This window comes from Poeciliopsis prolifica, unplaced genomic scaffold (genome assembly GCF_027474105.1).
Source record: "Poeciliopsis prolifica strain line A6 unplaced genomic scaffold, Auburn_PproV2 SCAFFOLD023, whole genome shotgun sequence".
NCBI classification, from domain to species: domain Eukaryota; kingdom Metazoa; phylum Chordata; class Actinopteri; order Cyprinodontiformes; family Poeciliidae; genus Poeciliopsis; species Poeciliopsis prolifica.
In genome coordinates, this window is record NW_026562398.1 from 7,488,289 (window position 1) to 7,507,858 (window position 19,570).

The 19,570-nt window shown below is 36.8% G+C and overlaps 2 protein-coding genes and 1 long non-coding RNA gene across 3 annotated transcripts; 2 read left to right on the plus strand and 1 right to left on the minus strand.

Annotated features, from left to right (window-relative positions):
• The first annotated feature begins 1,738 nt into the window (after positions 1-1,738).
• peds1 (plasmanylethanolamine desaturase 1) lies at positions 1,739-9,412 on the plus strand. Its single transcript, XM_055045804.1, has 6 exons — positions 1,739-1,992; positions 3,910-4,029; positions 4,108-4,199; positions 4,828-4,972; positions 5,079-5,291; positions 6,103-9,412. Exons 1-6 carry the CDS (start codon positions 1,857-1,859, stop codon positions 6,222-6,224), a joined length of 828 nt encoding a protein of 275 aa, XP_054901779.1. The 5' UTR covers positions 1,739-1,856; the 3' UTR covers positions 6,225-9,412.
• Positions 4,138-15,518, minus strand: LOC129370115 (uncharacterized). The gene is made up of 3 exons (XR_008607015.1): positions 15,433-15,518; positions 5,177-5,327; positions 4,138-4,225 (listed from the first exon to the last, which is right to left on the minus strand). It is a non-coding gene; the product is annotated as an uncharacterized LOC129370115 (long non-coding RNA).
• On the plus strand, positions 10,603-16,374 carry LOC129370112 (ubiquitin-conjugating enzyme E2 variant 1). Its single transcript, XM_055045805.1, has 4 exons — positions 10,603-10,683; positions 11,887-12,035; positions 12,891-13,016; positions 15,458-16,374. Exons 1-4 carry the CDS (start codon positions 10,662-10,664, stop codon positions 15,602-15,604), a joined length of 444 nt encoding a protein of 147 aa, XP_054901780.1. The 5' UTR covers positions 10,603-10,661; the 3' UTR covers positions 15,605-16,374.
• Positions 16,375-19,570: the final 3,196 nt, after the last annotated feature.

Genomic DNA, 19,570 nt, shown 5'->3' on the forward strand with positions numbered 1-19,570 from the left:
GCTGCACAATATTAGTACAACATGTAGTGGAAATAAAGTTGCACCAAATTAAGATGCAGATAGATTTTGATTTTCTCTTCAGTTTTTGTCTATTTTCTCACTAATCTTAGTGAACTTTAGCAACTTGGCGGCTTAAAATACACATAAAAGACGGCAGTGAAAGTCTGTCAAATAAAACGAATCTAATATTGACATGTAGAATTTGCAGATATCGCGGCAAAAACACATCAGACAACCAAATATTGTGACGTGAACCCAGAATCTTCTTGCTACAGAGCAAGCAACCGTGCCACTGAGGATTATAGGACGATGATGTGATCTGATATGTTGTGTGGCTCTGATTATTGCAGTGTTGTGATAAAAATAAAATAATCACTGGGGCAGCTGCAGAGTTCTGACCAAAAAGAGAAAAATGTGTCAAATCCCAGAAGCCCTTAAATCACTCCTGTTTGTAAAATGATAGAAATCTTGTTCGTCTGCAAAGGAATAAATGGTTGTGGCTGCGAAAGCTTCTCAGAGTATTCAGATCCTTCAGCTCAACAGAAATCTGGTCATTAAATGTTTCCAAATTCAGGCCTCAAGGTCTGATGTTCCACAACTTTGAGATGTGTTTGTGCTTCAGGACACCCGAGTCAACTGATCACATCATTAGCAGGAGTCTGGAGAACTGTACTGCATATGGAGAGCGAGAATAATTTAGCTATTTGATTCATGTTGAACTAGGGACACACCTAAAAGTTGCAGAACATCGGCCGTCGAGGCTTAGAGCTGAAGAAATCCGGTTTAAATGCACCTCAGCAAGAGCCAACATGTGTTTATTCCTTGAAAAATAAGAATTGGAAACACAATGTTTTTTACTACACTTCCACTCTAAAAGCAAAAGTTTATTTTATTAGGTTATCTAATTAGTAGTTGTCATACATTCGCAGTTTTTATATCTTATTTTTTCCCAATTCAATTGTCTGTGTAAATTATGCTTTTCAAATAGCACAATAGCATTTATATACTGTAAAAACCACAAAATCTTACCAAATATTTTTTTATATTTTCAGGTGCAAATATCTTAATACACTTAAATTAAGACAAAGCTAATTTCAGCAAGATATAGGAGCTCATTTTAAGTAAATAATTTCTGAATATTGTTAAAAGTACTACTTCCACTGGCATATTATTTCACTTATAATAAGATATTTCCCCATATTATAAGTTTAATAATCTGCCAGTGGAACTACTACTTTTAAAAATCAATATTAAAGAATGACTGACTTTTAAAACCCGCCAATATGTTGCTGAAAAGTTACCTGTAGGTTAATTTTGTCTTATTTGCGGAGGCAATGCATTCATTTCACCAACCTGAGCTGTAAAGATGAAAAATCGTGACTCTTCTTAAGTTTTAAACGGCGGCTTGCGTCCAACAATATACTTAACTCCATCTAATTTTGTGTCATTTTGCTTTTATTACTCGAACTAATTTGATGAAAAACAGCTGGCATTTTTTAAATTGGCCATGGAAGTACAAATACGAGGGGTAACGAATGTCGTTGCAACACCAGTTCCGTCCGTTTGAAACGCGCCATGCGCTCACAGCGCCATCTGCTGGCGAGTTTCACATCTACAGCTGAGGAAACAGCCCGGGTGGGGCCAGGAAATGAAATACTCGCAATACGTCTCCCTATTGGCTGCTCTCCAGTTATGGAAACAATTTCTCGCGCTGCCATTGGCTGCTGCACTCATCGACTTGTGTCTGATTGGTTGAAAACATTGCCATGTCCGTCGGATGAGACGTTCACGATTCCTTTGGTTCCCGGTGCTGCGTGTGGAAGGACCGAAAGGGGCCGGGCCCACAGAGGAAAGAAATGGCGAGTATGGTCACCGAGAACGGGTGTGGAGTGGCAGCGGAGACCGCACAGCCTCCGGGTCCGGGTCGGGGCGCGGTCCGATGGGGCTCACAGCACGCCGGCGCCCGAGAACTGGCCAGTCTGTACTCGCCAGGTGAGTCGAGCGTCGTTTGTGGGTTTGGTGTTGAAGAAGAAGAAGAAGAAGAGGGTGTGATATGTAATGACTGGCGACCCAGTTAGTCAACAACAAACAAACTCCGATTAAAATCTAACAAATTATTGCGCGAGCGACAACAGAAATGCCTTTGATGACCGGAACCAGTCGGTGCAGCTCGTGCCTCTGTGTTTTGTCCAAGTAACAAAGCTTTTGTTACACAATAGGAATCATGTGAGACTGGTTAAATTTGTGTGGAGTTTGTGTGCAGAGTTTCTCCAGCAGGGTTGACCTAAAAACATCTTTACTATGTCAGGATTCCTCTCATTACTGTAAAGGTTGGACTTGATTGACAAGGTAAATCCTCCACAACCTTTGTGCAAATGTAATGGGTTGTGCTCTGTTCAGATCAGCCAGCATATGACTAATTTGGTTGTGTGCTGTAAGCAGACCTTTTCCTTCCTGTGTCCTTTTTAAGATAATTTTATTTACATTGTAAACAGGTTAGGGTTTTCTCAGCCCTCGATCTTCTTGATTTGTCTTGTCATGACCAGAAACACGAGTGTTTTTTATCTGGTTATTGTATCAGACTTACAAAATAATTAGTATTCAGCCTTCTTTACTCTGTAGCCCCTAAATGAAATCAATCTCAGCCAGTTACCTTCAAAAGTGAAGCTTAATGCAGAGGTAGATTGGGGAACAGATTGGTGACAGAGCAAATATTAGCTGTACACTATATAAATTTTATGGGACAGTGGCAAGAGACAAAAACCATGGTGGGAATTTTAGAGAGGGGGATGACACTGGATCTGTTTAGATCCTTGTAGAAACTCTTGATAAAGGGGCAGCATTACTTATGCTGCCATCATTTATAAATAGTCTGTATATCAAAATTAACTTAAAAGAAATACAAATTTAGTGCCTTGAAATTGGGCTTCTGTCTCTTTAAGAAGCTCCTGCTCTTTCTGACACAACTTTAGCCACTCCATTGATCTGTTTACAAACTTTCTTAGGAGCATTGAGTTGAGAAATAGTTTGTTTGAGCTCTGCAGACTCTCAGATCCCCCAGGTGTTTGCTAATTGCTGCTGCTAATCTGGAGGAGCCGAGTGGGGAAGGCTTGCTCCGTGAGGCGGTAGCTCAGCTTGGAAACTCCAGCTTTGTGTAAAAAAAGGCAGCGCTTGGTGAAAGCAAGCGTTTTGCACAGTTGAATGGTTGCCACGGGTGATTAAAAAGATTTCTCAAACATGCATGAAAAATCAAAGCAAAACTTCAGGTATCTTTCTGATAAAGGAATAACATTATGAGGAAAAGCTAAAAATGTTATAATTTTTTATTAATTTTTTTACATATCTTCCCTTTAAAAGACTAAACGTACGACCAGATCCACAGTGGGCTGGTTTAGATCAGTGTTGCCGTCCTTCGTGGTTTCGATGTGTTTTATCTCCAGAACACGAAATGACTGGATTTCCGTTCATCCGCTTTTCATTTCAGGTAGTAAGACAGGAGACATGCAGGACAAGGGGGGAGAAACCTTGAAGCATATTCAACTTAATCAAATTCGTTTATTTAATTGTATGCAGACATGTTGCAAAAAGCACTAAACTGCAGGATAAATTAAATCAAGCTCAATAATATCAATGATATAATATCTTTACACCAAAAACTAAATGACAAACATTTTCAGTCTGGTTCTATGGATGGATTAAAAAAAGGAAACAAGTTATTATCACATAAATTCCAGTGAAATAAAATTTGTTTTCGCCACTTTAAGCAGGAATCTGATAAGTTTAACCTTTGAAAGTTTTATTTTTGGAGGACATGTTGTCACAAGTAGGTCAGTGAATCAGAGATGAACTGGAAACTCTAATCAGGAACATTTCGTTCTTTCTTCATTTTGTTTCTGTGTTTCCTGGCAGGCAAAAGATGTCAAGAATGGATCAGCGTCATCCTCTGCTTCTCTCTCATGGCCTTCAACTTAATTCACCTTCTTGCCAATTTCCACCTGGGACACGTGTGGTACATTCAGCTGGGCATCGGTTAGCTCTGACTCCAGAATCACACGAGGCGTGGATGTTTTCATTGGTTTCTTTTGCTGATCATAACTTCTCCCTCAGTGGCAGGAATCCTCACCGCTGACTTCGCGTCGGGACTCGTACACTGGGGGGCCGACACCTGGGGATCGGTGGATCTACCCATCTTTGGAAAGGTGAGTCCTCAAGGTTTCCACCAGAGCTAAAACAATTAATCGATAATTGGATTAATTGTCAACTAATTTAGTAATGAATTAATCGTTAACTGGTGTGTACAGAATCAAAAAAGAAACTCATTCTCAGATGAATAAAGGAGCCAAAAATGTGCACAAATTTTTGCATTTAATAAAACAAATACTTTTGTCTGTAAATATGTGGCTTCCCTCTTTTATAAAACTAACTTTTCAGCAAGATATAGCAGCTTGTCAATAATTCTTTAATATTTATTAGGAATAGTTCTCTTGTCAGATTATTTCTTTTTAAGTAAGTTCTGGAACAGATGTCTTGAAATAAGACTAAACTTACAAGGAACTCTTCAGCAAGATATGAGATTCTTTTATGTCAATAAATCCATAAATTTTTTTTATTTTTTTTAAACGGTGATAGTTATAACAAGATGTTTTCCCCATGTTATAAGTGAAATAATCTGCCAGAGGAACTCGTACTCTTTTTAAACAATATTAAGAAATGATTGACTTAAACAATAATTAACTTACCTATAAGTTAGTTTTCTAACTGCTCGGTAAGATTTTCTGTTTTCTGTTGAGGTTTTCATTAACTCCCTGAATATTTTCCCTCCTCAAGGCGTTCATTCGCCCGTTCAGAGAGCACCACATCGACCCCACAGCCATCACCCGTCACGACTTCATCGAGACAAACGGTGACAACTGCATGCTGACCATCGTCCCTCTTGCACACATGGCCTTCAACTTTCTCATGCTGTCCCCCGGTGAGTGTTTCTTCCCACAAAAATGACATTTTGTCTGAAAATATTAGCGCAGACAGAACTCAACGGACGGTAAACATGAATCGTCTCGGTTTTTCTGCGACTGCAGCGGAGATTTACCACATCTACCCGTGGTACTGCTACTTGTACGCGCTGGCCATCTTTGTGACGCTCACCAACCAGATCCACAAGTGGTCGCACACGTACTTTGGCCTTCCTGGCTGGGTGGTGTTCCTGCAGGACTGCCACATCATCCTTCCTCGCAAGCACCACCGCATCCATCACGTCTCCCCTCATGAGACGTATTTCTGCATCACCACAGGTTCGTCGCTGCCGCCCGCGTCCCAGAGCGAAGCCTCTGATGAACAAATCAAAATGAAATTACCTGTATTTGTTACCGACATATTTAAATGTAGTGAAACTTTCCACCTGGAGGACGGGGAAAATTAATATTTTGATAACTTTTCAATGTCTTTGAAAAATGGAGATCAGTCAGTTCAGTGTTTGCTGGTGTAAAAGAGGTCAAAGTTGATACAAGAGGGGTTAAAAGTCCTGAATATTTCTTGGTTTGGTGAGAAATTATGTTTGTTATGCAGTTAATTTCACAAAGTTAAAAGAAAGTACGTATTCATACATGATAATCGTTACGAGACAAAAAAGAGAGAATGTGATCAGTTGCATTAAAAACTTAAAGCAGTCAGGAGGAAAAGTGGCAAAACCTAAAACTGCTGCTGTGCAAGTTACTGATCAGGTCGTTGCTAGGTAACCAACAGTTACTCGACACATTGTTGCTAGGTAACCAAAGACAGTCGGTTACTTGATACCACCGTGAAAATAGTGAATAATCAATCAGGCATATTATCTATTGATATTATTCACGTGTCTTTCTCAATACATGTACTCTGGGTTTATTGTGAGGCCTTTTTATTGAGGTATATTTGCTGTTTGAACTATTAAAAATAGGAAGTTATCAGTGTTTTTTGTGGGGCTATGAAGATTTCATGGATGCAGTGAACATAATACTTGGATGATAATCATTAGGTTTTATTCCAAGGCAGTCTGATGGAGCACTAAAAATCTTCTCTTTTTTTTTCTGGTGAAGTTGATTTTCTTTCCGTCTCTCCTCTGTCCAGGTTGGTTAAACTATCCTCTGGAGAGGCTCGGTTTCTGGAGAACCTTGGAGGATCTCATCCAGGGCGTGACAGGAGAGAAACCCAGAGCAGACGACTTAAAATGGGCTAAGAAATTGAAATAACTCTGATGGCTAACTGCATCCTACCTCAGCAACCTCTGGCTCTGCCCAGGCTTCTCGTTGTGTTTTCTTGCCTCACTTAAAAACTGTAGTTCACAGGATGAACGGCTAACCGTATCTGATGCCATAGCTTTAAGTCTTGCACATTTCTTTTTTCCTCTTTCACCAAGCGAGGGCTCTGTTTCTGGGATTTTATTTCATAGCTTTTCTACACGGATACATGATCTAAACTGCAATATGTTATAAGCTTTTTATTTCTAATGCAGGTCATAATTTTTTTAAAGGTTTTTGCAAATAATGTGTCACTTTCCAAAGGAGGTGAGACTATTACTCTGATCTGAACCAGTGCTTTGGAGAATGATCACACACTTGATCAGCAGAGCTTGTATTCACATTTTCACTCGTCGCCGCTTTATTTTCTGTTGAATGAAGAAGCTCTAAAGAATCGAATTCGATATGAACGATGTAGAATCAGTCAGTTGCGTGGGATCTCTCTAGAGGCGTTACCATTGTTAGTTTGTGATCGAATTTGGAGTAATTGTTACATTTGCTCTCTACTTGCACATTTAGGTTTGCACACTTTTTGATAGTTTTATAGGATAAGTGGAAACAAAGTGAGGCACAAATATGTTTTTTGTTTATTTTTTTGGTCAAGAATTATGAAATTCCTATCTTTCTTTCTAAAACAGCCATATTTATTAGTAGCTTAATAAATGGAAGAATCTGTTACAGCGGGAGAACCAGTGAGCTACTAAATAATCAAAATAAGTCTGAAACTGACAGCTGCTCTCTCACTTCCTTATTGATAGCTTTGCCTGTTGAAGTTACTTTATACTCCCAGTTTTAATAGTTGCACTTGCGTTATTAGATTACTTCAAATCTAAGGACTGTGGGATTTTTTTTGCTTTATTTTTTTCCACTTTCAAGCTAAACCAGAGCAAAAAGGGGACATTAGAAATATTATACACAGACTTCAATCTGTGGAAATAAAGATTCATGCTCTGGAGAGGAATACCAAGAACAACCCTGGTTCAGCTCAACGAATAACTCAAAACAATGACCAGCTCAGTGTTAGACAAAGACTTCAGTCAGTAGAAATGAAGATTCAGCGGTTGGACTGGAAATGAAGCAACTCTTTTTCAAAACAAACGGAGAGTTTGCATAAACCTCACTCAGAAACTCTGGGAGCTAAACTGAAAAAATAAATTCTTGCACTTCAAATCCGATGAGAATAATGATCAGCGTGATCAGTTTTGAGCTGAAATATTCCCCCATCATCTAGACTTTAACACCGACTGCACCAAAGAAAAATAAACCTCACCTTCAAACACCAACAAGAGCTGTGAGGCAAGACAAACACATTCAGCCACCAGGAAACTCAATCAATATGTCAAAATTGCTTATTGTCAGAGATAATAAACGGATTTGGTCATTTTTCCAATAATAAGAGAATAAAAATACTCGTTCCCCAAAGTCAGTGTCTGATATAACAGAGAAAATGCTCTCTGACCACTAATGATCTGGACAAACAAAAGTCTATCATTCTTCTGAACGCTACTGGGAAAATAAACTGGAGTCGTTTCTCAGAGGTTCCTTCCCATCAGCTCCATGGGGGATTTGAAATACTCCAGGTTGCTCATGATAAACAAATGGCTGCTAAAAGCCCGTTCTGCTGGCCTTCATTGACAACCACAGGATATTCTGAGACCGTTGTCATCTCTTCGGGCGAGGCAGATAAATAAAGCTACTCACTGCAAACCTCTTTCATTTTATCAACAACGTGATCGCCGCTTCAGAAGAACAGGCTGAAGGACGTTTGATTAGGATGCAACTCGCCACATATCAGGAGCAACTGGAGCCGGAACGACTCCTTCATTAACGACCCAACACACCCGCTCAGAAATGTTTTCTCCTGGATCTGAGATGATTAAATTCACGGATAAATGAACGACCAAGTTCTCAAAAATACAACTTTTCTTAGTGCTCACAAAGCAGACTTCACTTCATCAAACGTAAATCTGATTCTCCAGAGGCAGGCCTGTTACAATAACAACTTTTACTGGTTATTATTCCTCCTCCAGAACGCATCTGGCTTCCCGGCAGTACGAAACAGGACAGTACTGTCCGGATCACCAGAGGAAAACTTAAAAAAACAACAAAAAAACAGAAATACTAAAATCAAACCTCATGAACCTTCTGCCACCAAGTCACTTAAACAGGCTCTGCTAAATATAAGATAGTTAAAAGGACTATTAGTTACTGACTTCATAATGTTGATTTCAATCGTACTAATATAGTTGCAGCAGAAACTAGACCAAAAATACTTGGTAAGATTTTGTGGTTTTGCAGTGCAGTTTTAAGGATGTTTTGTGCTTCTTGTAAATCCATAAGGCTTATGGTGATGACTATTGGTTATTGATAGAAAAGGCTTAAAGTGACACAGTCATTGGTAACAAAGACTCGCTTGACTGAGAACTTTGAACTGAGGATTTGTGGTGAACTGAACCCAAACCACATTCTCTCTTGGCTGTAGGAGCTTTTATTGATTTATTGGGCAAAAATGTTCTCTCCAAGTGCTCTCAGGATTGTAGTTAGAGCCATTCAAATACTGTACTGGGATTTTCTTGTGTGGGGAAAAATAACACTCCATTAGAAGAGTTAAGGATATCTTTTGAAATATTAAAACTAATTGATCTTTGAGTTAAGACAGATTTTGTCGGGTAAAGCAGGCAGTTAACTGACGCAATGTGACAGTGGATCAATACAAATAACTTCTGTCTGTTTGTTATGAACGTTTAATAAGTTTTCTTTTCCGTTTTGGAGGACTGAACGAGCAGCAGTGTATTTACACACCATATGAATATGATAAAACCTTGATTTCTGGAAGTTGATGAGCTAGTCATAATGACTCCTAGGTTTTTAAAATTAATTGCCTTATGCTTCCCTTAAGGATTTACAGTAAATGTTGCCGCCATTGTTGGAGAAAATGGTCTGAGTGACTTTATTTTGCCTGTCATGTGACTCATGTTCTCTGAGTTGGGACCCACATGGACGTCGGTGTTGGTCAGAAGCCCTTGGAGATGAAGCTTTGATATCAGATTAATGCCTTGATGCCTTTTTGTTGTCTTCCTTATGGGAGGCTTATAATGTACATATTAACCTGTATTTATAAATAAACTAACAAACACCAACTGTTTAGTGTGTATTCTTTGCCTTGAAGGTGTCGGATACTTTAACCATACATCTAAAAGTATTAGAATATCAATAAAAGTTTAATTCACCGTCTAATTCAGTAGCATGTGATTTTTTTCTGCAAAGTTGGCCAGTTGAAAAGTTGTTTTTCCAAATTAAAATGCAAATTATTGTATCTTCTCAGCAATAAAACATGCAATATTTTTAATGAAGCAAAGTGGCCATTTTTTTCTCAGTGGACATTTTCCTAACTTTAAAAAAAAAAAATTCAGTTTGTTTTTAACTTTTAAGCTACTCAGCAATAAAAACAAGAACTTTCTTTAAAAAATTATTTTATAAGCCCAGTTTATTTATTAAATGCATGAGTTCTAGTTTTTATTTATTTTTTAAAATCTACTTACCATGAAATGAATTTGCTCCAATTTTCTGAGAAGCTGAATTGTAGACACATAATGTAAATCAGGGCTGTGAAACTCAATTTAATTTTAGGTCACATCATGAAGTATGAATATCCTCAAAGAGCCGGCTGTGGCAGAAATTATTAGCTAAAACTACTGCTTTATATTGAAGCTTTCTCTGCATTCAATGAAAATCTAGAAATGTAATATTTAGCATGTAAGTAATTTGTACAAGCAAAAACTCACTTAATTAAAGTTACACCAGATTTGGATCACAGGCTTTAATTTTGATGCGTTTGATCTAAGTGAACTGAAAAAGGCTTAAAATATTTAACTGTTATGAATGTATGAGTTTTACTTTTCAAATTAAAGTCAAAAGTCAACCATGAAGAGGTAGAAACCAAATTTAAGAGTGTGTTGAATTTTTAAAACGGGGACCTGTAAACAACATTAGTTGTAACTCTGTCTCTGCACAACCTAGAAGTCGAATAACAGACCTGTTAATAATTAAAAACACTGATGTAACACTGGAGAGCAGCAGCTGTTGTTGTTCCTTTCTATTATTTTCTACGTCTCCCATTAACTAATCTGTCAGCTCTTATTCACCTCATATTGATTATATGAATATATAATCAATTAACTTGATGTATTTCAAAATAAAGCACGGACTTTATCTCAGTCGTTTCATTTCCTTGAAAAGATCAAGGATGATCATTTTCATTATGGCCTCTGGGTTTTTATTTCATTTCCTTCCAAGCAGCAAACAATGTCTATTTTTAGGAGGAAGCGAAGAAAAAGCAACGTGCGCGCACCACTGGGCACGTGCGCGCTCCCGCTGCGTAGCGACAAGATGGCGGTCGCCACCGGATCAGGTAAATTATGAAAAAACATCTTTAATCACCCATAGATTGCCTCTTCTAATCCGCTAATGTGTACATCTTCATAGCCAACGATTCTTGAATCGATACTAGCTCTGTAGCTTAAGGTGAAGATGTGTTTTAGAAAAGATAAAAGCGAAATAAAAGCTCAAAAGAATGAATAGGAAGCGATGGCAGCAGCTAAGCTAACCTAAATTTAAAGTTGAAATAACCGATCTTGCAGGATTTGCGAAATAATATCTTCACTGTCAGTTAGTGACTTTATTGTTTCTATAATTTAGCTTCACGATGTGAGCCTCTAAAACCAAATGTCGCCCACTGTCACCGCGTCCTCTCCGCGTACTTATTTGCAACGTTGAAATATGAACGGATGCTGAAAACGGATGTCACGGACCGGGTTCCGCTGAGTGCTGGTGTCGGTGCGTCCGCATTCAGGCGTGTTTACGGTCAGCAGCTCCTGGACCTGCTGCGGTGGTCCGGGCTGTGCGGATGCAGGTGGGCTGTGTTTGTTTGGAGGGCGCAGCTCTGCCTCCGTCTCACTGCAGAGGCCAAGCGACGCAGCAGCAGCAGCAGGACCACAGTAAATCAAAACAACAGCCGCGGTTTGGGGCCAGGAAGACACAGAACAAAAACAGGGCGACATTTCAGCATTTTGGATGATCAAAGAGCCACGTGGAGACTCCAAATGTAGCGGATGAAGCTTAAAGTGTTGCACAAAAGTGCTTTGACACCCTTTTAATAGTCAAATCACTATATTAGTATCAAAGCACTTTTAGTAAAATCTTTCAAAACTCCTCAAGAGTCAGTTTTAGCTTCACTTGGTAAAAGAAATCTCCTATAATCACGTTTTTAATCGGTTCTTCATAAAATAGTCAGCAGATCAGTGTACTGATGTTCAGGCAAGAAGAAAGAGCTGATGAGCTACAAATGATTCACTAAAGGAACGTTCAGTTATTGCATATTAGGCAGTAAAATTTTCATTTTTCTATTTAAAAAAGGAATAGGGTTACATCTTTTAGTGTATTCATAATACTGTATAAAATGTTTAAATGAAAAATATGGAGAATGTGCCAGTTTTTAAAATCTTATTAATCGATTAATTGTCAGAATACTTGATTACCCAATTGAATTGACTTCAACTCAGCCTCTCGTTTAGTGACGTATTTACACCTCGTTTTTTTTCCTCCTCACAAACAGGCGTTAAAGTTCCCCGCAACTTCCGACTTTTGGAGGAGCTGGAAGAGGGTCAGAAGGGCGTGGGAGACGGAACGGTGAGCTGGGGCCTGGAGGACGACGAAGACATGACCCTGACACGGTGGAGAGGCGTGATCCTCGGCCCTCCGAGGGTTAGTGGCGCTGTTTTAACACCTAAAGGCCTCGTAAGCCGTTAAGCAGCAGAGGTTAAAGGTTAATGCAGTGCTGTATGACAGGAAAGGTGGAAGGTTTTAGCTGAACAGGGAGGTTCAGGGAGGAGTAGCTGTGATTAACAGTAGCTTGCCAGAGGTTTTATTCTTAGATCTCTGAGTTTAAACCACATCAGATGTAATCACAGGCCAAAGAAATATCATTTCTAATAAGTAAAATCACCAAAAATGTTATTTTCTAAACTAAGCATGAATTATTTCAATAAAATTGTCAAATTTTATTGTCAGAACAGGATTGTAGATCTAAAACTTCAAATGGTTTTTGTACTTTTTTTTCCTGTTAAATCAAAAGAATCCTGTTTGTTTTATTTTGGCCTCAATTTATTAAAACTGATAAAATATTTCATCTATCACCAGCAATAAAAACAGGATCTAGTTCAGAGTTCATTTAAGAACTACCACTATCAATAGGACAAAAAGGAGTAAATTTCTGCCAAAAAACAAAAAACAAAAAACTTTCTGATTAATCTCAGAAAGTTTCTAAAAAACATCGGATGAATAAAGTCCACAAAAAACAGATATAAATATGTGTTTATAAATACTGTTTCATCTACAGAATAATTGATCACCGCAGTAATGGCTGCAGAGCTGCTGGACAGATTCTTCAGAAGAAGTTTTGTTTATTGTTACTTTACAGTGTTTACATGCTGTTCACTATTTTTAATTGAACCCTAAACATGTTTACTGTTTGTATTTACACATTAAATATGGGTACAAGCTGTATCTTTTCCAGTTTCCAGACTCGGCCTGCTATTTTCTCTGTCTGTTCGCCCGCAGACGAGTTATGAAAACAGGATGTACAACCTGAAGGTTGAATGTGGGCCAGGCTACCCAGACTCTCCGCCATTTGTCAGATTTGTGACCAAGATAAACCTGAATGGCGTGCACACGTCCAACGGCGTGGTATGTAAATCCCCAGAGCTACTAACTATGATGACTGAATGTTATCTTCTGTGATTATTTGTTTTGCATTTGCTTTAGGAGTGGCTGTTTAACACCAGAAGGGACTTTTTTCCCCCATGTCTGTTGTGCATTGATGAGCTTAAAACTGTTTCAGTTTTATGCTTGTAGGAAAAGAACTGAAAGATGGTTTGCCAAAATAAATGTTTATAATTTAAAATTGGATGGTTCTATTATGATTTATAAGCTGATTTTGCCTCATTTTAAAGCTAATACAAACAAATATTGTCATGTTATAGCGACAAACTATAATGTATTATGTGAAAGATCAGCATAAAGTAGAATGTAATCTGAAATTTTAAGAGTGATTGTACATTATTTTTATTTTTTATTTTTTTTTACAAAGACAATCTGAAAAGTGTGGAGTACATCTGTGTTAAATTTCCTGACTCTATATTTTGAAGATCTGCAATTTCGGTGACGAGTTTCTCCTGAAAAAAATAGAATTTTGTCTCATTCTTTGTAAAATAATTCCAGTTCACTCATGTTAGGTGGAAAGTGAGCTGATTGATTGGCCACCGGTCATAATCGGCCGATTTCCAATAAAAAGTGTATGATTGATGATCGCCAATCACGGTCTCTTGTTGCCGATCACCTGAGGTGAGATACAATCACCTGTATCTCACTTCTCAGCCTGTGTGCAGCTGATCTCTTCTTTCCTTCGCACTGCGCAAGCGCAGCAACAAATCCTGTCGTGAAGAACTATGACGCTCTGAGAGAGAACGGGGACGTTTGCGTGTTGCGGTGGAAAATTACCTCGTGGTTGAAGCACGTCACAATGCATCAGATGGCTCAGTTGTTCTTTTGACCGAGTCGCCGCTGTATTGTGCCTGCAAGTGCGTTGCATGTTTACGTGAATTAGGTGAATTTATTACCAGGTCATTTTTAAAATTTTGCCAGATCACATGCTGTCATTTATAATAAAATAAACAGTCGATCCAGGCGATCGGCAGAGATCGGCCTCATCGGTGATCGGTATCAGAATCGGCAGCAAAAAACTTGATTGGAGAATCAATAACTGGAATCCATAGGGGGCCCAGAAGAAAATCTTTGGGAACCACTGGACTAAGCCATTCTTACAAACCAATAAGGTTCTGTTGAAACTCTGGCGCAGAGTCTACAAACACTTTTTAAGTAAATTGGCCGCATTAGATTTTATTTTGGGGTGTTGTAGGAAAGGGGGTTTAATACAAATGCTGTTTGCCAAACCTTTTAGTTAAAAAAAAAAAAAAAAAGCAGTGATCTGAATTGGCCATTGCATAACACTTCAACATAACTTTATGTCATAAAATGTGGCTGTAAAATGTAACAAAACAATAATGTAATAAAACTGCATTATGTAAAAAGTGTTATAAAATCCTTGAACACATTTTGAATTTGTCAACATGTCAGTTAACGAGGAAACTGATTATGAGTCTGAAATGCAGACTAAATGACTGAAAGTTTGGACTTTATTGACCAAAGTTTCAATTTAAATGAGTGTAGAATCTACAACATGATCGTCATTAGAAGAATAATGATCAGAGTTTGTTCATTTATCACATAATGTGCCACATTATCAGCGCAAAATATAATGTCATTACACTGCAAAAACAGAAAACTTTTTCAAGAATTTTTGTCTAGTTTTTAGTGCAAATATTTTAGTACACTTAAAATAATTAAAAAAATAACTTATGATCAGCTTTTCATCAACGCAAAGGCTTCTTTTAAGTCATTCATTCATTAATATTAGTGAAAAAGTATTAGTTCCACTGGCAAATTATTTCACTTACTCTGTTGAAAAAAATCTTGTTACAGGTTAATTAATCTGCCAGTGAAATTATAAATTTTTACAGTCAATATTATGGATTTATTGACTTAAAAAAAGTTACTTGCAAGTTTTGTCTTATTTTAAATGTACTAAAACTAAAACACCAACATTTTTCCAAAGTATTTTTGTGTAATTTCTAATTTGAAATAAGACAAACTCACTTAGAAAACAAATTTTCAGCAAGATACAACTTTGGAAAAAATTTAAAACCACTCAAAATGACCAATTTTTCTCATTTTACTCTTTATAGGAATATGTTTGAGTAAAAATAACATTCTTTTATTCTGTGAACTATTGACATTTCTCTGAACGTCAAAAATCAAAAATTGATTTTTTATCTCATTTACATAAAATGAGAAATGGTCAAAATAACAGTAAAGATGCAGTGTTTTCAAATATTGCAAAGAGAACAAGTTGAATACTTTGAGGTTTTGTGTTTTTGCAGTGCACATATGTGGCAGAAAGATTTAAAAATGGGTTCTGGGGTTTTACTTACTGATGTTTTATTGCATTTTGAACCCTGATATTATTGCGTATCTGGAGCTTCACCTCGTTGCCGTCTGGCTCTCCGCAGGTCGACATGCACGCCGTGACCCCGCTGGCCAAGTGGCAGAACTCCTACAGCATCCGCATGGTGCTGCTGGAACTGCGGCGCCTCATGATGTGCAAGGAGAACATGAAGCTTCCTCAGCCGCCAGAGGGCCAGATGTACTCCAACTGAGCTTCTGCTGCTTCTCCTGTCATGTTCTTCTCTTTCTTCCTTCCTCTGACTTTCTCTCTCTGTTTAGTTTTAATCCCTTAATCCGAACGCCATGCCATGAGACACTCCACCTTCCACCTACAAACATGCACATAAGCAGCAGGAGACGTAAAAGCGCCAGAGCAGAGACATTAAGAGCTACTCAGATTCTCTTCATTATTCGTTTCAGGCCCTGGACTTTCATTAGAAATCATCCAAATACTGTACATCGTACCAATTATTATTATTTTTTCCAGTTATAAATGTTAAAAATGCTGATTGTATAATAACAAACTTATTGAGTGTTTCTCTTTGTGTGTTGCCTTTTGTATCATAGGAAACAGCCACTTTAACATGCATCACCACACTTGGCTAAACGTGGCTTGGAGAAGATGTACATAAGAATCCCATTTTCTTTCTCTCTTTCTTTCTTTTCTTTTTCTTTTTTTACTGCATTCCACGTGGCAATAAGAATGTCTTCTGTGTTCAGATAAATCTAGATGTGTCGCTGTGGGCTTTGCAAAAATGTTTTTGTACAGGTGCTCTCATAAATGCATAATGTTTAGAGTGGTAAACATTGTGTATTTATCTAAAATTATATCCTAAGAGGCATTGTATGCAATTAGACCTGCATTTATATCATGCTTGAAAAGAAAAGTGAAATCAGCTACCTCTTTTGGCCCAACTCGATGTGATGTACTGCATTATTGTGTTTCTCTCTCCATTTTCTTTCATAAATCTCTATTCATGCATCTTTGGTGAAGATAGTTGTGTATTCTGCCACCACACGACACGTTTCATAGATTATTATATTCATAATCTAGAAATAGATAAATTTTTAAAGATAAATGAAAAAGTCAGATTACTTTTAATGTTGCTTTTCCTACTTTTTCATCAGTCTTGGCTGAAAATAAGCAAGAAAATATTCAAAATTGAAGAAAACCAATTTAAAAAAGCACATTAGATGACATATAGATATATCTAAATTAATTAATATTAAAGTTAAACCAATACAGCAGACCTCAGATTAAAGGGATTATTACTTTCATGCAAATTTGACCAAAACTTTCCAGGTAAACAAGTTGAGCAACTGTTATCCAATATTGCTAAGAATGGATTTTATTTTAGGCTTTTAATGGCTCTAGTGACCTTGATTCAATAACAGATTGACAGGAAGAAGAGCAAAGAGAGGAGCAGACATGTATGTCAGACCATTTTAACATAAAATTGACTGAAACTGATTTTTGACCACACATTTGCGATACCTTTAATTACATTCTAACTTATAAAGATGTCAGATTTATAATTAAGTTGTACAGAGGCTTCAATTCAAGATTGCAATGAATTATGATCTCGTTGGTTGTGCAGGAGGCTCTACTAATACTTTTCAAAGATGTAAAATTGTATGATTTTGGTTCTGTTTGCAGCCATTTTCACATTTGAGTGTAATCGTTAATTTGGGGGGAATTTGGATTTAAAGACGCCCTCAAGCAGCTCAAAATAGGCAGAACTGAAATTTCATTATGTAATAAGACATTTCAGTTCATAAGAGTTCTTATTCATATCCTAACATGTTCAAGAAAGCTTAATAAGTCACCTTTAAATTAGCTTCTTTTATTGTGCATAAAGATATGAAATTTCCTGTTCCTCTTCTTTATTGGGAATAATTATTGAAAACCAGTGTGGCAGAAAAATGTAGAACTTGCATCAGTGCTGGTGTTTATCTTTTTAAGGCTCCTTGTTGTTGGGTGTTTAAGTGGAAATGTGTTGGTATCTAAGCATCTTCAGGTCATATCCACTACATTTACTGAAACTAAAGTTAAATTTTCATTCACGATGGTCATAAAACCAGGGAGGAACCAAACGACACATGCAGGTCCACAAACAGATGGGTATAAAAACACAAATCTGGAAAAAATGAAGAGCTAACTGCACTGAACCTGACTGAGAACCTCCTGGTTATTCCTCCAAATGTTCATTTCTGCACTTCCTGAGTTAAAACATTAATATTGTTCTTCCTAAATGAATATCAACTTGTTTTCTTTGCATTGTTTGAGGTCTGAAAGGTACATCTTTTTGTTTTGTCTTATTTTTCATTTTGTGCAAATAAATACGACATATTTGTTTGGAATTTCAGAGAAATGTTGTCAGTAGTTCACAGAATGAAAGAACAATGTTCATTTTACGCAAACATATCCCGATAAAAAGTAAAATCAGAGAAACTGATTATTTTAAGTCTCTTAATTTTTTCCAGATTTGTATACATAAAAACAGAATCAAGAATAACATACTCTCAGAACTTATAAGAATAAAGTCTCGTCATGATTTTATTCTCATATTATTATGACCTAATTCTGTGTTTTCTTGTATTTTGATTTTATTCCCATAATTTTATACTTTTAATTTTCTTCTAATATGGCCTGAAAACTGTCATAGATATTAAATAGTTCAGTCAAGACCAAAGTCAAGACCCAAGAATAACATTAAAGGCCAACTGACATTTTAAAAATACATTTAAGGCTTTTTTAGGATCATACTTTTAGATGAATTTAAGACTCTTTAAGGATGAGCTCACATCCAGCACTGATTCTGATTTAAGTCACATAAATTATATAAAACACTCTAGATATAATCTGAAATGAAGCTGTATAATCTACAGCTTGCTCTGACATTTATTAAGACGGAGGCTCAGAGTTTCTACTGTATCAGCTGATAATATTTTACTCATCATGTTTCATTTATAAATGTTGACAAAATACTGAAGGTGCAATGCTGCAGGTTGCAAATATTAGTTGTGATGGTAGAGATTATGGGGGATATTACTGATTTTAGCTTCTTTCAAGATCATATTTAGGAACATAACTGCAAACTTAAATCAAACTTCATCATAAATATAAAGTGAAAAATGACCCACAATGTTTTTGTTTTTTGTAATCTTTTCACAGAAAAATAATAAAATGGCTAAATGAACAGGGTAAGAATTTTATGTAGATAAAAATTAGAGGAAGTTTTGACTGAAAAACAACAAAAGGCACAAAATTTAAGCTGAATTCAGCAACTTAAAAGAGAACATGTGGAGGAAGTGTGACTTTTTCCTGAGCACATAATGCTGACTGTGACTTTGTGTGATCACATTTTTAACCCAAAAAGCTTCCAGAAAGTGTCTGTCTAGTTAAAATAAAGTCACAACAGCAGCTTTGACGAACATAAACAGAGTTTTAAAGTCACATTTTAAAGATTTAACTTTAATTTATAACTGTCTAAATGTTTATGCTTATTCATATATTTACATCGTTAATTTAGTTAAAAAGGTGAAACTCAGAGATTAATTAAAAAGTGAACAGGTGAAATGAAAATTTGATCTACCTAAAAAAAATGAACTTGTTACTTATTAGAAAAATAACTTATTAAAGTTCAGAGACACTGGTTCGAATCCCAGCTACACAGACTTTGTTTTAGTTTTTCTTCAGTGATAAAAGACATTTATGTGGCTACAGCAAGATTTTGTACCTTAAAATCTCCAGAAATGCCTCAAACTATCACTGGATCCTCATTTTTTAGTTAACCAGATAAAAATTTAAAAAATCTCTTTCACTAGAATCATCTGGCCAAGAAAGGAAGCTGCACACGTCACATTAAAGACAGAAATAATAATAAAAATATGTTCTACAAATATATAAAATATTAACAATTTGACAGTAAAGTGTGAAAAAAAAACAGTGACAAGATTTGGAAAACTCCTGACATCTGTAATTTTTTACATTTATTTTTGTAGGATACTTTAGATCGAAGCATCTGGAAAATATAAAAATAAACTGTTTTCAGATGCTGTTGAACGACTTGACTATTCAGAGCAAAGCAGCTTCTCGCTTCACTCTGGATCGACTCCAACTCCTTTCTCCGGGGAATTGATCTCTAGACGTTATTGATTTCTCACTATCGATGTGA